Here is a 16,425-nt window from a genome sequence, read left to right as displayed (position 1 = left end):
TGGCTAGCCTGAGGAGAGGACTCCTCCATCCTTTTTCTTTCCCCTCGCCTGTTGGATGCCCATGGCCCAGGTGGCTCTTCTCCTTTTTCCTTTTGGAGGAAAGGTTTCTGACTTGGCGAGCCATTCAAGAGTCAGGGCCCATGTGTGTGTGAGAGAGAGAGACAGAGAGAGAGAGACAGACAGACAGAGACAGAAAGAGAGACACAGACAGAAAGACAGAAAGAGACAGAGACAGAAAGAGAGACAGAGAGAGAGAGACAGAAAGATAGAAAGACAGAGAGACAGAAAGAGACAGAGACAGAAAAATAGAAAGACAGAGACAGAGACAGAAAGATAAAAAGAGACAGAAAGAAAGACAGAAAGAGAGACAGAAAGAGACAGAGATAGAAAGATAGAGAGAGAGAGACAGAAAGAGACAGAGAGACAAAGATAGAAAGAAAGAGAGATAGAAAGACAGAGAGACAGAAAGAGACAAAGAGACAGAAAGATAGAAAAAGAGAGACAGATGGAAAGACAAACAGAAAGAGACAGAGACAGAAAAATAGAAAGAAAGAAAGAAAGAGACAGACAGAAAGATAGACAGAGAGAGAGAGAGAGAGAGAGAGAGAGAGAGAAGAGATCAGCCTCCCCACTGTGGTGTACAGGAAGTCCTCGACATGACCCACAATTGAGCCCAAAATTTCTCTTGCTAAGGCAAACGCTCGTTAAGTGAAGTTTGCTCCATTTTACGACCTTTCTTGCCACAGCTGTTAAGTGAATCACTGGAGAGAGAGAGAGAGATGGGAAGGAGGGAGGCCGGGGAGCGTGCGTATACACACAAGCATTTTCTCCTCCCCCCTCCTCTTTCTCTCTCTCTCTCTCTCTCTCTCTTTCTCTGCTGCTGCTGTTAACTTTTTCTCCAGCCCTGGGGAAGGAGAAGGGCGGAGAAGGAAGTGTGTTTTAATTTGTCATCTCCTGCAACAGAGAAATTGGAGCTGGGATTTCGGAGCAGGCTGGTGGAGTTAAGGGAAGGGGGGGGGGGCGGGGAAGTTCCAGCACTTTTTTTTGCAGCAAATAATAATAGTAATTAAACAATCCTCATTTTCTGTGCATTTTCTACTCCCTCCCCTCTACTCCTGTCTCCATCCCTCCGTTTGCAGAAAAAGGCAGAAGCCGCTCACAGGATCCTGGAAGGATTGGGACCCCAGGTGGAGTTGGTAAGTGGAGCTTTACCTGCCCTCTTCCCTTCTTCTCTGCCCGCAACACCCCCCCACCCCCCCCAATCCCTCCCTTCTTGTCATGGACCAGGGATTTTCCTAGGTTGCAATTCCAGGTGTCCCTCGTGCATCGGCCGGCGAGCCTTTGAAGGGCAGCCAAAGAGTTTCGGAAGAGAATTTTACACATTGGCACAGAGGGCAGCAGCCAGGAAGCTCAAACCCGCTCCCCCCCCTCCTCTCCCCAGCCAACCTCCGCTGATTGCTATCTGGCTGGCTGGCTGCCAAAGCAGGAAGCTGAACTGCTGGGTACACACACACACACACACACACACACACACACACACACGGGGATCACCTGAGAACACCTTTTCTTGGAGAAAGGGCCGTGCCAAACTGCTGGGCACCTGGGGTTTGTTTTTCTCTTCCTTTCCTGATTTGAATTGCAAATTGGGGCGAAGCAGGAGGATAAAAGCATGCTTGTTTTTTTTTGCTTGTTGTTGTGGTTGATTTGCAAGGTTGGCTGGATGCCCATTCAACTTTGCAAACCCTTTGTCAAATCAATGAAGGTTTTTCCCGCTCCCGGGCTGGTTTTGCAGCAGGGGGGAAGAGGTGTGTTGCAGAGGTGGGTTCTTACCTATTCGGTCCGAGTCGGCTGAATAGGTAGTAACTCCAGCGGACACATGACCGCTTTTATCTTCGGCGGTGCCATCTTGATTTACTGTTATGCACAAGCGCAGAACAATCCTCATTGAAGACGTGTAATTTTTACTCCTTTTTTAATGCTGTGTGCCTGCGCAGATCGTTTTGAGTGCAAATATGCACACGCGTGGAATTTGCAACACTTGTGCGCGCACACAATTTTTTCGGGTGCTGAACCGGTAGTAATGGCGACCGGAACCCACCTCTGGTGTGTTGGAATGCTTGTGGGTTTGGGCTATAAAAAGGGCATCCTTGGTTCAGCTTTATCCAGAAGGGGTGTCCGGCACTGTCGTTAGGGTGCAAGGTGCATTTGTGGAAGAGAAAAGGGGCCAGGATCATCAGAGTGTTGAGCCTATTTGGGCTTGGCCTTCGGTAGTTTTTTGCTGTAGCTCATGTTGGGAAACGTACACTGTAGGATTTGCTGGGAATTTGGAATGAGTACAGGTCTAGTGGCTCAGTGGTTAAGACTCTTGAGTTTGTCAATCAGAAAGTTCAGCGGTTCGAATCCCTAGCGCCATGTAATGGAGTGAGCTCCCGTGACTTGTCCCAGCTTCTGCCAACCTAGCAGTTCGAAAGCACGTAAAAAATGCAAGTAGAAAAATAGGGACCACCTTTGGTGGGGAGGTAACAGCGTCCCGTGTGCCTTCACTATTGAGTTATGCCGGCCACATGACCCTGGAGACGTCTTCGGACAGTGCTGGCTCTTTGGCTTTGAAACGGAGATGAGCACCGCCCCCTAGAGTCGGGAACAACTAGCACACATGTGCGAGGGGAATTTTACCTTTACGTTTTGCAAGTATAGTATAGTATAGCCCTTATTGTCATTGTGCATCATGTATACAGCGAAATTGGTGTTAGCCTCACTGGTGCAATCCATGGCAAAAAATACAAACAACATAAATAGTATAAAGAATAATCCCTATGCAAGTCATTAGGGGGAAAATAGAAAAAGGAAGAAAAAGGGGAAAAAAAACTAGTCATACGTTTCCGCGTGGGTGTGGAGTGATTGTGGTTGTGTTTAAGAGTCTGACGGCCCAAGGATAGAAACTGTCTTTAAACCTGTTTGTTCGGCTGGCTATCCATCGATGTTTTCTGCCCGATGGTAGAAGTGTGAAGAGAATAGCATTCGACTTACAGTTATTCCCTTCGTGACTGTTGGAAGTTACAACAGGGCTGGAAAAAGTGACTTGCGGCCGTTTTTCACACTTGCAGCCTCCCCGTGGTCACGTGATCAAAATTCAGAATGCTTGGCAACTGGCATGTGCTTCTGACAGTTGCAGCGTCCCCGGGTGTGAGTGTGTGTCATGAGATCCCGTTTTGCGACCTTCCGGCAAGGAAAGTCACTGGGGAAGCCGGATTGGTGTAACTACCGTGTTAGGAACTTAAGAACAACCGTGATTCTCTCAGCAATTGTGGCGAGGAAGGTCGTAAAATGGGGTAACATTTATTTAACAACTCTCTCGCTTAGAAACAGAAGTTTTGGGTTCAATTGTGGTTGTAAGTCGAGGACCAGCTGTGGAAAGTGTTACCTTCCATAACCAGCTGGAGAGCTTCTCCAGAGCAGGTTCGACCAGGTGTGTGACAGGTAATCCTTGATTTACAACCTCAATTTCCATTGTTAAGCAGAGTGGCTGATAATTGGATCACACCTGCTTATTATTGTTATTTGTTGCCACGGTGTTGTGGCCTATACCAGCAGCTGAATCAGAGGAGGAAGGAGGAAGGAGGAAGCGTGGGACTCGGGGTCAGCATCAGGGCAACCTGGGAGCTCCGAGGGGGAAGAGGGAATGGAGCTGGCAGAGAGGGAGAAAGAGAGAGAGAGAGGCGGAGCCTGGGCCGTCTGTCAGCCCTCAGATGGAGAGTCAACAGCCCCCAGGTCTGGAGGTGGCTGATGAGGAAGAGGAGGAACAGTTGGCTCCAGTGCCTGATGCATAAATACACAGAAGCCAGAGGAGAGGAGAGCAGTGGAGATCTATGGGCCGGTCCTTGGGACGAAAGAGCCACTGCTGTTACAGAAGCCCCACCCTAGCTCTGGGGTTAAAAGGCAGGGGGAGGAGATGAATAATGTGGCATACAACTATTCCTCTCCCTGCCGGATAGCCTTGTTAGCCTCCGGTGAGAGATAAACTTTTTGCCGGGGCTGTCGGCATTCCTAATAAAGGAATCGTTTTGAGTTTGCTTCAGAACGTTTGCCGTGTTTGGGGAGCTGGGACACAACACACCGTCGTTAAGTGACTCACTTGCACTTGTTGGCTGAATCTCAGGATCCTTAAGTGGGTCCGACTTTCCCTCGCTGACTTTGCTTGTCGGAAGCCAGCTGGGGAAGTTGCAAATGGCGATGATCTCACAAGCCCAGGGATACTGCAAACGTCATAAATGCGGTGGTCGTAAGAGTGAGACCCGACTGGCCGTACGTCACATTTTTCAGTGCTGTTGCAACTTTGAATGGTCTCTAAACAAACGGTTGTAATTTGAGGACCACCTGTCGGGGTGGATTTGATTTAAATCAAGTCGATTCAAATCACGGTTTAAATCGCTAGTAAAATGGCTTGATTTAAATCAACTCGATTTCAGTGGTAATTTTGAAAGAGCAGCTGTCATCTCTGTCCTGCAGCGATTCCTTCTATGACCTGCTGTTGACTCACCGACTGTCCCATTTCTTTTAACGGGGCGGCTGGTGATGCGGAAGGGACGCCACAAGGTGAGGCACATGGCAGGGAGCAGGTGAGTGGATGCCCCGAGCAAGGGCTGCCCAGATGGATCTGAAATGACAGCTGCTCTTTAATACTATCTTTATAAGCTGCTTAGAAGGTTTCACTTTCGTTTTTACGGCTTGCCCTTCCTCCTCAGAGCCTGGTGGTAGAGATGCATTTATCTTCAAAGAATCTTGCAGTTTGTAGTGTAGCTAGATTTGCAAAACAGTGGGATAAAGGAATATTGCTGAACTGTGTTTTATGGTTTATGCCATGGTTACTGTGAAATTGTGGAGTGCATGTTATCTCAGCTTGCAGAGTTTGGATTCATTCAGAATGAACCGGTAGTGGTGGCGGGAGGCTCTGCCCACCCGCCCGGAATGCGCTCGAACCGGTAGTAAAAAAATTAGCAACCCACCTCTGGATTCATTGAATGAGTTTACCAAATTATGTAAATATTGCAGAATGTACAGCCTTCATGCTACATAACTAAGCTCCATTCCACGCTGAATAAACTACATTATTAATGCATCTTAAACAGAAAACTACCTTTAGATAGATTTTTTTACTCCAAAAGCATTTTATTAAAATAAATTTGATTAAAAAAAATCTGATTTAAAGAAAAAAAGCAAAAGATTTTTTTTAAAAAAAACCCACCATATTTGTATCCACCCCTGCCACCTGTATCTCCTGAGTCGGTCACGGATCTAAAAGTAAATATAAACAGAAATTATTTAAATCCGTTAAAATAACCTGTTGCTAGGCCTGAGCACAAAGCTTGTGCGAAGAACAGATTATCTCCTCCAAGTGGGGAAAAAATTGCGCCAATTCATGCAAACCTTTGTCCACCTATTGGATCAACCTAATGTCCAGATGTTGACTGGTTGGGTTGACAATCCAGGGTTCTTAAGAGGACATCAAGAAGCGATCTACAGATCAACAGAGTTGGAAGGGACCTTGTAGGTCATTTAGTTCAACCGCCCCGCTCAAGCAGGAGACTCTACCCCATTTCTGACCAATAGTAGTCCAGTCTCTTCTTGAAAGCTTCCAGTGATGGAGCTCTCACAACTTCTGAAGGCAACTCATTCCATTGAATATGGAATAACAGAGTTGGAAGGGACCTTGTAGGTCATCTAGTCTAACTCCCCGCCCAAGGAGGAGACTCTACATCATTTCTGACAGATGGCAGTCCCTCTTCTTGAAAGCTTCCAGTGATGAAGCTCCCACAACTTCCGAAGGCAACTTCTGTTCCATGGGTGGATTGTTCTCACTGTCAGAAAATTCCTCCTTATTTCCAGGTTGAATCTCTCCTTGTTCGGTTTCCATCCATCATTCCTTGTCTGGCCTTAGGGTGCTTTACCCCCTCCTCTCTGTGACAGCCCATCACGTCACTGCTTCACCTCTCCCTTCCATGGTATGTAGTTGTTAGAATGCAGTATTGCAGGCTAATTCTGCCCCACTGCCAGCAGTTCGATCCTAACTGGCTCAAGATGGACTGAGCCTTCCATCCTTCCGAGGTGGGCAAAATGAGGACCCAGATTGTTGGGGGCAAGAGGCTGAATCTGTAAACAGCTTAGAGAGAGTTGTAAAAGCACTGTGAAGTGGTATATAAGCCTAAGGGCTACTGCTATAGAAGTGTTCCTAAGGCATCCTTGCATCCGAAACTTTTTGTCCTTTGAAGGGAAAACTGAAAAACTTCGAGGGGAAAGGTCTCTTCTTGTTTGTTGTTTTTCGAGAGCTTCCTTGCGCATGGAGAAGTTCACTGGCAGTGCAGCTGTGATTAATTTCCCTATGACACTTCCGGTTGAGTAAGTCCCAGGGTGACCCAAGTGTTGGAGGAGAAAAAGCAAATTACTAGAGAAACTTTCTTGGCCGAAAAGTTTGGCCTCCTGCACAATTACCTGCCATCACTTTGTACCCGCCAGATAGATTAAATCACAGCTCCCTCCCTCCGTCCCACTCACCCACCTGTGGGTCATTTTGTCTCTGACCAGCAAGCAGGACCTCTAGATCGCTTGGGAGATCCTTTGGGGTGGGATTTGATCTCTCTTGAAGCTCGTAGGGCAGTGATGGGGAACCTTTTTGGCACCGAGTGGCCAAACTGGAACCCGCATGCCCAAAGATCAGCTGGCTGGGGCGCATGCGTGTGCTGGCCAGCTGATCTTTGGGTTTCTGGCATGTGCAGACGCACCGGCCACCTGGTCTTTGTGTGTGCTGTAGCACTGGAAAGCTGAAGACGAGCTGCCAGTGCGAAGGCTTTTTTTTTGGCTGTTTTCGCACTGCTTTGGGGGCATTTTCTGGCACTTCGGCGCCCACATCTGACCGGCATGCATGTGTGTGCTGGAAAACAGAATAGCAGCTGGCTGAAAAAAAAGTTTGTTTTCTGGGCCATTTTCAGGCTGTTTTTCTAGCTTTTTTTCAGGGCGTTTTTGGGCGCTCTGAAAACACCCCTGAAAATGGCCCGAAAAGAGCTTGAAAACTGGCTTGAAAAGCAACCTGTTTTTGGGGCATTTGGGGGGTCATTTTCAGGCTGTTTTCCAGTGCTCTGTAGCCCACTAAGACCAGCTGGCTGGCACGTATGTGTGCACCCGAAACAAGCAGAAGAGCAGCTGGCGACGGTGCACATGCCCACAGAAAGGGCTCTGCGTGGCACTTCTGGCACGCATGCCATAGGTTTGCCATCACTGCTATAGGACCTTTTGACCTTCCAGAGCAAAACATTTCATTCAAGAGCCCCATGCTCTGCTCATCAACCCCGCAGTCCCAAATTTCCTCCAGATGTTCCACCCAACGGAGAGCAATCTAGTCCTAGTCTTCAATTTTAACTTCAGTATAAGGGAGAAGACCTCCGGGCCTTCAAGAAAGGATCTCCAGTCTACAGAAATGAGCTCAAGTACCCGGGACCCATTTTTCATAACAGTTGGAGCTGGTAGGGTGGAGCTTGCCTCATCTTTCTTTCTTCCTTTCCTAGAGAAGTGAGCCTGAACTGAGATGTACCATATTTTTCGGAGTATAAGACGCACCCTTTTCCCCCCCAGAAAAGAGGGTGAAAATCTGGGTGCATCTTATACACAATACAGAATTTTTTTTCCTTCCAAAACCCCGCTCCCATTGCAAAAATGGGCATGCAGAGGATTTGAGAGGCCTGCAAATTTTCAGAGTATAAGACATATCTTTTCCCTCCAAAAAGAGGATGGAAATCTGGGCGCATCTTATACACTGAATACAGATTTTTTTTCCTTCCAAAACTTCGCTCCCGTTGCAAAAATGGACATGCAGAGGATTTAGGAGGCCTGCAAACTGCTCCTGGGGGCTGGGGAGGGTAAAAATGAGCGAAAAAGAGGCCGTTTTTGCTTGTTTTTGCCCCCAGAAGCACTCTACAAGCCTTCTAAAGGCTATGCATGCCTTTTTTTTTCAAAAAATGGGCTGTTTTTTGCTCGTTTTTATCCCCCTCCGCCCCCAGGAGCACTTTGCAGGCCTCTCAAACTCTCTGCATGTCCCATTTTTCACAAGAAATAGGGCGTGCAGAGGGTTTGGGAGGTCTGCAGAGTGCAAAAACTTCTTTAAAAAATTTACCTCTCCAAAATCTTGGTGTGTCTTATACTCTGGTGCGTCTTATACTCTGGAAAATACGGTAGTTTCCTATGGTTCAAATTCCTCCCTTTCCCCCCTTCTAAGAAGTTCTTTTAGATAAAAAAAACCCGGGATAATAAAAAGATAGCATTCACATCCTTCTCCCTATCTTGCTGACCTTCTACGGGCAGGACTGGAGGTTGAGTGACTCAGTCAGGAATGGTTGACTTAAGAGTTGCATCTGCATCTCTTCCTTCTCCATAACCCCTTCTCTCTCTCCTTTGCACCTCACACTTGTGGGGAGAGATTTCCCCATCTCTGGCATGTCCTTACTTGAACAGCAGACAGGGGGAGGCAATGGATCTGGGCCTGTAGAATTGGGTCTCCTGTGAAGCTTCCCAGCTCTAGAGTTTGGCTGACTCATCTGGAAAGAACCCAAACAGTCATAACTGTAATGAATGATTAATTGGTCTAAATGTTAATAATGGTGAAGGAGGCTGTAGAAATCCGTCTTACGGTAGAAGGAGAAAAGCCAAGTTGGCTGGACGGGAACTTGGGATAGTCAGTTCTGAAGAAAAGCAGGCTTGTAGGAAACGTGAGATTCTTTTTCCAGCCCCTGACAAGAGGAAAAACGAGTAGAAATTAATTTCTACAGCACCGAAACAGATCAGAAAGAATGGGTGTAAGTCAGGGGTGTCCAAACTTGGGAACTTTAAGACTTGTGGACTTCAACTCCCAGAATTCCCATGCTGGCTGGGGAATTCTGGGAGTTGAAGTCCACAAGTCTTAAAGTTCCCAAGTTTGGACACCCCTGGTGTAAGTAGTGGCTTCTTAGATTTAAAGATAGGGAGAAACGGCTTGGATCTACCACTGGAAAAGTCTACTTACCATATTTCCCTGGAAATAAAACTGGGTCTTATATTAATTTTTTGCTCCTAAAGAGACATTAGGTCTTATTTTCAAGGGAATACAGCACTACATGCATCTATCTTTTTCTGACAATCTTAACGGGGGCTTATTTTTTTTGGGGGGGGTAGGGCTTATATTACGAGCGGAACAGCCAACCTTTCAATCGACAAGCTCAACGTCTTAGCCACTGAGCTTGTCAATCAGAAAGGTTGGCAGTTCGAACCCCTAGCGCCGCGTAACGGAGTGAGCTCCCGTGACTTGTCCCAGCTTCTGCCAACCTGGCAGTTCGAAAGCACGTCAAAAATGCAAGTAGAAAAATAGGGACCACCTTTGGTGGGAAGGGAACAGCGTTCCGTGCGCCTTCGGCATTGAGTCATGCTGGCCACATGATCACATGATCAGACAGCGCTTGCTCTTTGGCTTTGAAACGGATATGAGCATCACCCCCTAGAGCTGGGAACGAACAGCACATACGTGCAAGGGGAACCTTAACCGTTACCTTTTACATTATGAGCATCCTGAAAGAAAATCATGCTTAGGGCTTACTTTTCAGTTGGGTCTTATTTTGGGGAAAACATGCTATGGAGGTTGAGGCTTATCTCTGCGGGCTTTTCAAAGCAGCTTGGACCAACCTCCTCTAGAAGATGGTTTAATTGATTTTCCCGAAGATCGCCAAAGGCTGGAGGAGATAGATAAATCTTTGTGGTCCTTTCCAACTCTACAATTTTATGATTTTGTGATACGGAATATAGAAAAGCTGTGTTCTTGCACTTCAATCTCTCAGTTTCATTCCTTCCAAGGTCGAAAATAGCTTCTCTTTCACCTTAAGTGTCTCTGGATTCCATTTTTCAGCCTTAGTTGATCTTGTGATCTTTTGGGGGAGCTTCTGGATTGCTGCTGATTGGTGCGCCTTCTTAGGTGTGCAACTTTCATTTGTCCTTCCAAATTAACCACGTTCTGCTGTGCTTTGAGGAGGGGTTGGGTGACCATCTTTTATGTTGGAGCAGTTCTTCCTTTTGAAATAAATTTCTTGGCTTAGCCCTGTTTTGGTCAAGGAGGACCTAAGAATGGAAGAGGAAGGGAATCCAGAGAGGAAAAAGAAACAATGAAAAGTAAGGTTCGACGTTTAGGCAAGAAAAACAAAATGCACAGGTACAGTATAGGTGATACCTTGCTCAATAGTAGTAACTGTGAGAGGGATCTTGGAGTCCTAGTAGGCAACCATTTAAATATGAGCCAGCAGTGTGCAGCAGCTGCCAAAAAAAGCCAACACAGTTCTAGGTTGCATAAACAGAGGGATAGAATCAAGATCATGTGAAGTGTTCATATCACTTTACAATGCCTTGTTAAGGCAACACCTGGAATACGGCATCCAATTTTGGTCGCCAGGATGTAAAAAAGATGTTGAGACTCTAGAAAGAGTGCAGAGAAGAGCAACAAAGAGGATTAGGGGACTGGAGGCTAAAACATATGAAGAACGGTTGCAGGAACTGGGTATGTCTAGTCTTATGAAAAGAAGGACTAGGGGTGACATGATAGCAGTCTTCCAATATCTCAGGGGTTGCCACAAAAAAGAGAGTCAAGCTATTCCCCAAATCACCTGAAAGTAGAACAAGAAGCAATGGGTAGAAACTAATCAAGGAGAGAAGCAACCTGGAATTAAGGAGAAATTTCTTGACAGAACAATTAACTAGTGGAACAACTTGCCTCCAGAAGTTGTGAATGCCCCAACACTGGAAGTCTTTAAGAAGATGTTGGATAGCCATTTGTCTGAAATGCTATAGGGTTTCCTGCCTAAGTAGGGAGTTGTACGGGTCCAAGGTCCCTTCCAACTCTGTTAAGAAAAGGCAGAAGGGTGCAATCAAGGCAGTGATGTTATTTGGATATTTGACCAAATTTGGAGGTTGAGGGACATCACTCCTGGTTCTCTCCACCTGGAGACTTCCAAGCAGTCATCTTCTGAACTCCAGCATGCCCCCACGCCCTCCCCTTGCCCTCTTTCACCCTTCGAATGTTCTTGTCTCTTTCAGCCTCTGTACAACCAGCCTTCGGACACGAGGCAATACCATGAAAACATTAAAATGTAAGTAGCCAGAGATATCTCCCATCTTGGTACTTCATGACCTCTAGCTTTCCAAGGTCCAGCTGGGGTCAGTGGCTCAGCATGTCAAAAATTGAAAGGTTTTTCGATAGTTCCCCCTTTGTCTGTCCATCTGTATCCATCCATCTATCCATCCATTTATCTATATGTCTGTCTATCTGTATTGCTGTCAGTCAATCCATCCATTTATCTCATTATTTCTATCCATCTATCCATTTATCTATATCTACCTCCATTTATCCCTTTTATTTCTCTCACCATTTCTGTCTATCCATTTATATCTCTCTCTCTGTATACATCCATCCATCCCTTTCTCTCTCCCTCCCTCCCTCTCTCCATCTCCATCTGCTTATCTAATTATATCCATCTATCTATATCTCTATATCTACATATCTATATATCTATATCCATCCATTCATCCATCTTTCTATATTCTATATAGTCTGTCTGCCTGTCTATCTCTCTATCTACATCCATTTATCCTCTTATCTATTTCTATCTGTCTACTCATCTATCTATCTATCTATCTATCTATCTATCTATCTATCTATCTATCTATCTATCTATCATCTACCTATTTATCTCTATTTATCTCTTTATTTTTCTCTCACTATTTCTTTCTGTCTATCCATTTATCTATCTATGGTGTCTGTCTGTCTGTCTGTCTGTCTGTCTGTCTGTCTGTCTGTCTGTCTATCTATCTATCTATCTATCTATCTATCTATCTATCTATCTCCATCCATCTATCCGCATCTAATTCTACCCATCTCTAGATCTAGATATAGAGATACATATCTATATCTCTATATCCATCCATCCATTCATCCATCTTTCTATATTGTAGATATTGTCTGTCTAAGCATCTATGTCCATGCATTTATCCCCTTATCTATTTCTATCCATCTATTCATTTATCTATATCTATCTCCATCCGTCTGTCTGTCTATCCATCCATCCATCTATATTCTATATGTTGTCTCTCCTGTCCGTCCATCCGTCCGTCCGTCCATCCATCCATCCATCCAATCTCTCTCTCTCTCTGTGTTTATTTATTATTTATTTATTTTATTAATTTGACTTCTTAGTCGCCCCCTCTCCCCCAAGGGACTCGGGGCGACGTACACTAGCAGCAGTGTTCTTTGTGTGTGTGTGTTTAAGCAGAAGGTAGGTATTCCTCCGTGGGCAGGAACTTGAGTTTTGTAACCCCCTACCTTGTGGCTTCAAAGCTTCCAATTTCCCTTCTCTTGGCCTGGCATCCCCCTGCTAGAGATGTTTTCTGCCAGGAAGCCGGGCCAGTTCCCTGCCTGATTTTCCCTGAGGGCTGCTTGCAAACACAGCGTGCCTCCTTCCTCCGAGCATGTGTGTTTTCTCTCTCTAGCGTCTCAGTTGCAGCATTCAACCTGTGTTTGCCTCAGCGATGCCCCTGGGAACGAGGCACATGATGCCTGCAGGAGCTGGCCCAGCTTAACCTCTCCACAAACAGCTTCCTACGTCTCTGAGCTGCGCATTTGCACGGACAAACAGCCCTGCGCCCTGTGGCACGCTAGAGGTTCTCACGGGCCAATCTCAGGAGATTTGCAGAGGGAGATGCAGGGTTTGAAAAGGAGGGAGGGACGAAAGAGCACCCAGAAGGGTTTTTTGGGGGGAGGGGGAGGCAAGACAGATGCTGGGGTTCCCGGCACTTAGCAATGCTCCCTGATTATTATTATTATTTTGCTGATTTTCCAAATGCTGAGGAGTTAGTCTGAAGATTGCACAAAATGTCAGATTCAGCTGCCTTGTTCCCACCCCACCCCCAAACTTCTAAAGACTGTTTGATGAAGTTAGGAGATTCTTGGCAACGTCCAGACGAGGGGTTCTCAGCCTTGTCAACTTTAAGATGGTGGACTTCAGTTTGCTTTAAAACAGGTGGACTTCAACTCCCAGAATTCCCCAGCCAGCTTGTTTTAAGACAGTTGGACTTCAACTCCCAGAATTCCCCAGCCAGCTTTCTATAAGACAGGTGGATTTCAACTCCCAGAATTCCCCAGCCAGCTTGTTTTAAGACAGTTGGACTTCAACTCCCAGAATTCCCCAACCAATCCTGGGAGCTGAAGTCCACACATGTTAAAATTGCCAAGGTTAGGAAACACCGTTCCAGGTGTTTTCTGCTGCTCTTAAATATATCCAGCTTTTCCTTTCATGGTCTTTGGAGAAGTTTTGTTTTTCCCCAGTTGCTTCCATCCCCAGAAAAATAGAACCACGGCTCCCGATTCCTAAATTTAAGACTTATCCTTCATTGTCGTGAGTTTGAAAAGGCCCCCAATGTCCCCTTTCCAGGGGTTTAAGCTTTAGGTGGTGGGTGTTTTGATCCGGTCATAAAATCTAGAAACACGGGCTCCTACAGGCATGGGATTCATCTGTAAAAAAAAATCAGGTTTAATTCTGAGCCGATTGGAGGGTTTTCTCTTTTTTAAATGAGCCACTGCAACGCTGGTTTTGAAAGCAATTCGTGCTCTTAAATTTCAATACCAGCTTTATTCCATTATTGTTCTGCATCTCAGCACAATTGAAAGGGGTTTTTTTCCCCCCGGTTCCTGCTTTTTACCTTTATTTGTAAAGTTGGCTGCTGATGTTACTTATTAAGGGCTATTTTGTACTGAAAAGAAGGTAGCTGCCACCTGCCGAATGCTGCCTTAGAAATTAAATTTGTTTTTTTTTTTACAGCTGAGTCCTTTTTTCCCCCAGCCAAAGAGGAAATCAGCGTCTCGGTTTTCTTTTCAGAACCGATTAGCGTCTGCCTCTCGATTCAAGAAGCTGGTTTATTTTATTTATTTCCTTTCAAAAAGAGCAAATGGGATGTTCCTGTTTTTACAAATGCAGATGTTTTCAATCCAGGGTGCCCAAGTAGCAGGTTGGGTGTTTTTTTTCCCATCGCAAACAGATGTTGCTTTTCCTGCCAAGGGGAAAAAAAAAAAAAACGATGGTAAAATTGTGTTTGCAGGGATCTTCGTTCCCGAATTGGCCATGTTCATGCCTTACGTTGGGCCATAAACAATGTTATCTATGAAAAACGACAACAATGGAAGCTTTGCGGGTGTTGTGTGAATGAAACTGCAAGATTGGAAGTGGCCGAGCTAAACTGGTTGCATGAATACAACCAAGAGTATTGTGAACCTAATAAGAGTTTTATCAGGGACTCCCCAAAAGCCATGTGAATTCTAGTTCTACCTTGGGGATGAAATCCAGCTGGGTGACGTTGGGCCAATCAGCAGGAGACTGGGAGTTCTAGTCCCAACTTAGATATGAAAGCCGGTTGGCTGACTTTGGGCCAATCACCAAGAGACTGGGAGTTCTAGTCCCGCCTTAGATATGAAATCCAGCTGGGTGACGTTGGGCCAATCAGCAGGAGACTGGGAGTTCTAGTCCCAACTTAGATATGAAAGCCGGTTGGCTGACTTTGGGCCAATCACCAAGAGACTGGGAGTTCTAGTCCCGCCTTAGATATGAAATCCAGCTGGGTGACGTTGGGCCAATCAGCAGGAGACTGGGAGTTCTAGTCCCGCCTTAGATATGAAATCCAGCTGGGTGACGTTGGGCCAATCAGCAGGAGACTGGGAGTTCTAGTCCCAACTTAGGTATGAAATCCAGCTGGGTGACGTTGGGCCAATCAGCAGGAGACTGGGAGTTCTAGTCCTGTCTTAGACATGAAATCCAGCTGGCTGACTTTGGGCCAATCACCAAGAGACTGGGAGTTCTAGTCCCGCCTTAGATATGAAATCCAGCTGGGTGACGTTGGGCCAATCAGCAGGAGACTGGGAGTTCTAGTCCTGTCTTAGACATGAAATCCAGCTGGGTGACGTTGGGCCAATCAGCAGGAGACTGGGAGTTCTAGTCCCGCCTTAGATATGAAATCCAGCTGGGTGACGTTGGGCCAATCAGCAGGAGACTGGGAGTTCTAGTCCCAACTTAGGTATGAAATCCAGCTGGGTGACGTTGGGCCAATCAGCAGGAGACTGGGAGTTCTAGTCCTGTCTTAGACATGAAATCCAGCTGGCTGACTTTGGGCCAATCACCAAGAAACTGGGAGTTCTAGTCCCGCCTTAGATATGAAAGCCAGCTGGGTGACGTTGGGCCAATCCCTCCCTCTCAGCCCAACCCACCTTGCAGGGTTGTTGTTGCAGGAAAATAGGAGGAGGAAGGAGCAGGTATGCTCAGAGCCTTGAGGTTAAAATAATAAAACGGGGATAAAAATGAATAAAAACAAAAAGACAAATCAAAGGCCCAGAGTTGAGGGCACGATTGCGCCTAGCGATGGCTGCTGCCATTTCATTGCCGCTAGCAATTCGGGGTGTGGAGGAAAAGGGGCTCTCCCTCGGTCCCAACGGTAGTTTTCGTCTCTTTTGCAGAAACCAGGCAATGCGGAAAAAGCTGATATTATACTTCAAGAGGAGGAATCATGCTCGTAAACAGTGGGTGAGAAATTTTTGCTTCCTTTTGTGATGCCCCCCAAACGGGGTCCGGTAGTCTTACCATCCTTGGGGATGGCAGGAAGGCCGCAAGAAATCGGTTCAGGGGCAGAGATTCAGGACAACAAGTAACGGGGGGGAAACTTATCAAGGAGAAAGGTCCAACCTAGAATTAAGGAGGGACTCGGTGGCAAAGACCCTGAGCTTGTCGATCAGAAAGGTTGGCAGTTCGGCGGTTCGAATCCCTAGCGCCACGTAACGGAGTGAGCTCCCGTGACTTGTCCCAGCTTCTGCCAACCTAGCAGTTCGAAAGCACGTCAAAAATGCAAGTAGAAAAATAGGAACCACCTTTGGTGGGAAGGGAACAGCGTTCCGTGCTCCTTCGCCGTTGAGTCATGCCGGCTACATGACCACGGAGACGTCTTCGGACAGCGCTGGCTCTTCGGCTTAGAGACGGAGATGAGCATCGCCCCCTAGAGCCGGGAAACGACTAGCAGGAATGTGCTGGGGAACCTTTTACCTTTTAGAATTGAGGAGAAATTTCCTGACAGTGAGGACAATTAACCAGTGGAACAACTTGCCTCCAGAAGCTGTGGGGGTTCCAACACTGGAGCCTTTTAAGAAAAGATTGGGCAACCATTGGCCTGAAATGGGATTTGATCTTCTATTTGAGCAGGGGGCTGGATTAGAAGACCTCCAAGGTCGTTTACAGATTAACAGAGTTGAAAGAGACCTTATAGGTCATCTAGTCCTACCCCCCACCCAAGCAGGAGACTCAACACCTTTTCTGACAGATGGCAGTCCAG

General features: G+C 46.4%; 1 protein-coding gene across 10 annotated transcripts in view; it reads left to right on the top strand.

Moving 5' to 3' along the window:
* Positions 1-16,425, top strand: part of NCOR2 (nuclear receptor corepressor 2) — a 213,267-nt gene that overhangs the window by 59,672 nt on the left and 137,170 nt on the right. For all 10 annotated transcript variants that reach the window (XM_081966828.1, XM_081966827.1, XM_081966826.1 and 7 more), the window contains exons 7-9: positions 1,140-1,196; positions 11,101-11,153; positions 15,560-15,626. In XM_081966828.1, coding sequence (XP_081822954.1) covers positions 1,140-1,196; positions 11,101-11,153; positions 15,560-15,626 — 177 coding nt within the window. The remainder of the gene's footprint in view (positions 1-1,139; positions 1,197-11,100; positions 11,154-15,559; positions 15,627-16,425) is intronic.

Source organism: Natrix helvetica (genome assembly GCF_964273705.1).
Source record: "Natrix helvetica genome assembly, chromosome: 14".
Classification (NCBI taxonomy): Eukaryota; Metazoa; Chordata; class Lepidosauria; order Squamata; family Natricidae; genus Natrix; species Natrix helvetica.
The sequence above is the reverse complement of the archived record's forward strand: the minus strand, read 5'-3'. Positions and strand labels throughout refer to the sequence as shown.